General features: G+C 40.4%; 1 protein-coding gene across 1 annotated transcript in view; it reads right to left on the bottom strand.

Moving 5' to 3' along the window:
• Positions 1-4599: 4599 nt before the first annotated feature.
• NDUFS6 (NADH:ubiquinone oxidoreductase subunit S6) overlaps positions 4600-6160 on the bottom strand; it is a 45747-nt gene continuing 44186 nt past the window's right edge. The window contains exon 5 of the mRNA XM_029587097.1: positions 4600-4735. Within this exon, the coding sequence (XP_029442957.1) occupies positions 4667-4735 (69 nt within the window). The 3' untranslated portion in view covers positions 4600-4666. The remainder of the gene's footprint in view (positions 4736-6160) is intronic.

The raw sequence follows: 6160 nt of genomic DNA, 5'->3' as shown, positions 1-6160 counted from the left end.
CGGTGTTTACTGAAGAGGATGATGGGGAGGTACCCATACTGGAGAAGGTTTTCAGGGGTAATGATTCAGATGGACTGAACCAAATCACGGTGAACCTAAAAGATGTGGTAGACCTGATTGACAAACTGAAGAGTAGTAAATCATGTGGACCGGATGGTATACACCCCAGAGTTCTGAAGGAACTAAAAAATGAAATTTCAGACCTATTAGTAACAATTTGTAACCTATCATTAAAATCATCCATTGTACCTGAAGACTGGAGGATAGCTAATGTAACCCCAATATTTAAAAAGGGCTCCAGGGGCGATCCGGGAAACTACAGGCCAGTTACCCTGACTTCAGTGCCAGGAAAAATAGTGTAAAGTGTTCTAAACGTCAAAATCACAGAACATATAGAAAGACATGGTTTAATGGAACAAAGTCAGCATGGCTTTACCCAAGGCAAGTCTTGCCTCACAAATCTGCTTCACTTTTTTGAAGGAGTTAATAAACATGTGGATAAAGGTGAACCAGTAGATGTAGTGTACTTGGATTTTCAGAAGGCGTTTGACAAAATTCCTCATGAGAGGCTTCTAGGAAAAGTAAAAAGTCATGGGATAGCTGGCGATGTCCTTTCGTGGATTACAAACTGGCTAAAAGACAGGAAACAGAGAGTAGGATTAAATGGACAATTTTCTCAGTAGAAGGGAGTGGGCAGTCGAGTGCCTCAGGGATCTATATTGGGACCCTTACTTTTCAATATATTTATAAATGATCTGGGAATACGACAAGTGAGAATACAAAATTGTTCAGAGTACAAAATTGTTCAGAATAGTTAAATCACAAGCAGATTGTGATAAATTGCAGGAAGACCTTGTGAGACTGGAAAATTGGGCATCAAAATGGCAGATGAAATTTAATATGGATAAATGCAAGGTGATGCATATAGGGAAAAATAACCCATGCTATAGTTACACAATGTTAGGTTCCATATTAGGTGCTACAACCCAAGAAAGAGATCTTGGGTTGTAGCACATAGTGGATAACACATTGAAATCGTCGGTTCAGTTTGCTGCAGCAGTCAAAAAAGCAAACAGAATGTTAGGAATTATTAGAAAGGGAATGGTGAGTAAAATGGAAAATGTCATAATGCCTCTGTATCGCTCCCTAGTGAGACCGCACCTTGAATACTGTGTACAATTCTGGTCGCCGCAACTAAAAAAAGATATAATTGCGATGGAGAAGGTACAGAGAAGGGCTACCAAAATGATAGGGGGAATGGAACAGCTCTCCTATAAGGAAAGACTAAAGAGGTTAGGCCTTTTCAGCTTGGAAAAGAGACAGCTGAGGGGGGATATGATAGAGGTGTTTAAAATCATGAGAGGTCTAGAACGGGTACATGTGAATCGGTCATTTACGCTTTCGGATAATAGAAAGACTAGGGGGCACTCCATGAAGTTAGCATGTGGCACATTTAAAACTAATCAGCTGACCTACTACATCTTCCAGGTTCACAATGATTTGGTTCAGTTTATCTGACTCAATACCTCTGAAAACCATCTCCGGAACCAATCTCTCTCCAGCATCCTCATTAGTAAAAACTAATGAATTAATTTAATTTTTCTGCAATGGCCTTATCTTCCCTAAGAGCCCCTTTAACCCCTTGGTCATCTAACAGTCCTACCGACTCCCCCCACAGGTTTCTTGTTTCGGATATATTTTTAAAAAGTTTTTATTATGAGTTTTTGCCTCTACAGCCAACTTCATTTCAAATTCTCTCAGCCTGCCTTATCAATGCTTTTCACTTAAGTTGACAATGCTTAAGCTGTTTCTTATTTTCTTCGGATGGATTCTTCTTTCAATTTTTGAAGGATTTTTTTTGGCTGAAATAGACTTTAAAGGGTTGGCAGTGTTATGACAGTGCTAAACCTTTTCCACTCTGCGACTGAATATCCCCTGGGGCCCTGCTGGGTCAAACTCATTGAAATTTTCTTGTGGCCTTCCTCCAATCTGTATCTTCGAATAGCTATCCCAGAGGGGGTTTTTTTGGCATTTCCTTGTTCAACATATTTTGTCCTTTGCTTCAAATTCTCTTCATACAGCAGAAATGGCTTGATTCTTCTTCCAAGAGTATTTGAATAATCTCAGCTATTTCGATTGAACTAGTGGGCTCTATTTAACTTTTATTATGGGGCTTGTTAAGGCCATTTTTTGAAGCTGAGCTAATTTGGGTTTTATATGACAAAGGGTGCATGACTTATGAAATTGAGCATTTGGGGGGGTTTTTATCCTTAATTAGTTTGAAATTTTTCTAGAATTGTTACTTTCTGATGAAAGAATAGAGTATGCTGTTTAGATCAGTGAAAGAAAAAGACACAGGCAACAAGCCATAGAGGAAAAAAACTTTTTTTTTGTGTCATGCTACCCATATCATTGATTTATACGCATGCTGTTTTCTTCTGTTTCTATTTTTGGCCTGGATTTGTCAAAATGTGGTAAATATCGCCTGCGATAGCAAAAGGGGTGTGGTTTATGCAAATATTCATTTTATCGCAATTTGCATTAATTACCTATGCAAAGAGCTAAGTTAGTGCAAATTGCGATAACATTATCAGACTTTGCGATAGGAGCCAGACCTGTTGTATTTCCCACATATAACCACTGGGGGGACCATGTTTAGTAGTAGTGAGAGAGGGAGAGAGAGAGAGACCGCACGGTCACGGCAGCTAACGCAATTCAAAAAGGTGTTGTTAAAAATCAGCGTTAAGTCTGTGCGATAGCTCTTCGCAACCAGGCAGATCCAGCCCACTCTCAGCCCCTAACTCCTCCTATTTTCCTTATTTGCATCGCACCATACATTATGGTACAATAACAGGGCTTTTCGCATGCGCTAAGCCCTTAATGCATGCGAAAAAGCCTTAGCGCATTTTGATAAATGACCCCCTTTGTATGAGGTGATAACATCCGAAGCATACATCTGTGCCAACTCTTGGCCTTGTTTGGTTTTAATTGAAATTGTTGTTTTTATTGTGACTTTTGCATTATTAAAATTGCTTTTGATTAATTTTAATACAGTTTCACTTTGTTTGGCCTCCACGCTCTCGTTCTTTTCCCTTATAGATAAATGAAACAAACTCCTATTTCAATGCATTTTTGATTTGTATTTTTTAGGCAGCAGAATGTATAAAGATGTGGCAGGATTTGAAGACTTTTGCAAGACATTTCTTTTATATAATTTGTGATTATTTATTCTGTATTTGGGGAGGGGGCTTTGTATTCTGTGTGCTTGACCAACATGAGGTATTTTGCTAATATATAGTTTCTGTGTATTCCAGCTTATATAACGCAGGCTTAGGTCAATCTTCTGGCTGTGGCGCACAATCTTTTGTGCTCACCATAAGGAAAAACACATACCCATAGAGGACAACTAGACAAATAGTGCCCTCTGATTGAAAAGCGCAATGACCAGTACTCGTGCAGCATTACCTCGCCCTGCAGACAGCAGTGAAGATATGCACCCCATTGCCAAGCTTGTGGGTAGAATCCCATGGCACACCAAGGACCAAGCATCACTTGTTAGAGTCAGCAGCTGCAAACTGCCAAAAAGCAAAGAGTGTGAGCTGGCGCTCTTCGCTCTAGTGTCCCATAGCATCCTAAGTTGCAAAAAGATGAAGAAGTTGATACCTTGATGTGATGACGGTGATCCTGCTATCTCTGGCACAGCTGCACACATCACCCAACAGAGAATGCCACCTGCCAGTGCCTGAGGCGCTTTGAGGAGTAGATGATCCCCGCCGTACTCATCTGGGAGCATGTGCACTAACTCCTAATGGAGTCAGCATATACAATGTGATAAATGCATCCCCAGTGCCACTGGGGCTCAGACTATGGCAGTCCATGGTGGTGGGCAGCATTCTGCAGCATTACTCTCATAGTACCTGATAACTCTCCAAAAGGTTGATCGCAGCTCTTTCAATGATGTTGTGAATTGGTTATCACCCTTTTCATCACGTAATGGTGTCAAGGAAGCCCATGGTGACCAGTGCCCATGGTGCTCTGTCGTGGTGTCTTGCGGTATCTGACCATGTCCATCAGTGCCTCTAGTGTTTTTGGTACCGACCAGTGATGAGTTGCATGTATGGCACCTACCTACGCCATTCCCAGGAATTTGATAGCACTTGGCCATGCTGCAGCTGCTCAACATGTTCAGCATAGAGCACCATCAATGGCACCCCCCAGTGCCAATGGATATCGACAACCCAGCAGCACCCAAAGACGCTGATGACTCACTAACACCGAAGGCCATAAATTTCAAGGGTCAGCAACACCCATGGAGACCCCGGTCCCTGAAGGCATTGATGCTCCAGCTCACGGCACCCAAAAGCATTGGCATCCATGGCACCCAATGGCCATATATTGAATGCACAATACGATGCCCCTTGGTACCTGTTCTGACACCACAAAGGGGCTCTTTTCACTTCTTATCACAATCCAACAGACCATACCCATATCTAAATAATCATTTATGAGAGGTATTTATCACTCAATACCATAGAATTAAAAGAATTTAGATTATCAATAGGAAAAAAACTTCAGATTTAAACAAAACTAAACCAAAAAAATAGTTAAATATTTTTATTTGCAGTACTTAAAACATCTCTGCAATGCACAGAGGCGCATCTTTTTTTTAGTGATGGTGCTTCTGTTTGAACTGAAGTCCACAGTAACCACATGTTCCGGTTTTTGAATCTTTATCCTGTAAAAGAAAGGGAAAGCATTAATAAAGAGAAAATTGAGCAGGCTTTAAACCAAGCTATTTTAATATTTTAGTAAAAAAACACAAACCAAAAAAAAAAAACCCCCAATATACTTCCTTAAATTGCACAATATTAAGATTTTTTAAAGTTGACAAGAGTGTAGGGATGGAAACACATTCTGGATTCCCAATCAGCTAAAAATTAAAACCCAATACCTTAAAAAGGAGATTACACCAATAATATACAAGTTATTGAGAAAGAAAAATCAGGACAAAAAAAAAACCAAAAGAATAATGAAGGTGAGAATAAAACAGATTGGGGTAGATTTTAAAAGATTGCGCGCGCATGTACACCCAATTTTATAACATGCTCGCGCAGGCGCGCATGTTATAAAATCCTGGATCAACATGCGGAAGGGGTGCACAATTGTGCACCTTGCGCGCGCCAAGCCGCACTGCCTTCCCCGTTCACTTCCCCCTAGCCTGACCCTTCCCGCTCCTTCCCCTAACCTTTCCCCCCCTGACCTTTATTTTACCTTTTGCGCCTGCCTCTGGGAAGGTGTAAGTTGCGTGCGCCGGCCAACTGTCTATACGCGATCCCTGGCAAAGCAGCAAATATGGTCGCTATGCCAGGAGCCTGACCCTGCCCCTTTAGTAAAGTCCCAGGACTTACGAGTCCCCGGGCCTTTTGAAAATAGGCCTGGCGCGCGTAACCTTTTCAAAATCCAGCCCATTGTGCACAAGAAACTGAAGACCAGTCGCAGGCAGGAAAGTAGTCAAGAGAAGCAATGGTGGTGGTCCTAGCTTTTCCCTGCTTTGTAAGAGTGAATTAATTATCTTAATTTTCAAATGTTCAGAGGTTAGAAAGATCAGAGTGTTTGTTAAACATTGGAATTGTGTTTACCTAACTGAAGTCCTAACAAGTCAATCAACTTCTTGGGCATTATTTACTTTAAATAATAATGAATCAACTGGAAAGATGCCTAAACGTATGCCCCGATTTTTATTGTTTTCTATGTTAAAGATCAGCAAATAAATAGTATTTTTGCATTAAAAACTACAGAAAGATGTCAATTCTGTACCATGTAGAAGTTGTGTTACCTTCTGTTCACTTAGAATACTGAAACACACAATTTGACCAGGGATGCCTAAACTTCTGCACACAACTGTGGCATAGCCCCGAGATAGAATAATCATATCATTTAAAACTGAGAATTTTTAACACAGAAATAAAAAATATAAAAAGTCACTGCATGGGAAAGAGTTTTAAAAGCCATTTAGGTAGGTAAAATAGCAATTTACACACATAAATAGGCTGTCTGAAAAATCTCCCTCTCTAAATGTTGTATCCCATAACATTCAAACTTTCAGTTGTATTTAGACACAGCATACCTGGAATTGTGCTCAAGTCAAAGTAAGAAAATG

The sequence above is a fragment of the Rhinatrema bivittatum genome, chromosome 2 (genome assembly GCF_901001135.1).
Source record: "Rhinatrema bivittatum chromosome 2, aRhiBiv1.1, whole genome shotgun sequence".
NCBI lineage: Eukaryota > Metazoa > Chordata > Amphibia > Gymnophiona > Rhinatrematidae > Rhinatrema > Rhinatrema bivittatum.
Note: the sequence above shows the minus strand (reverse complement) of the source record. Positions and strands in the feature narration are given on the sequence as shown.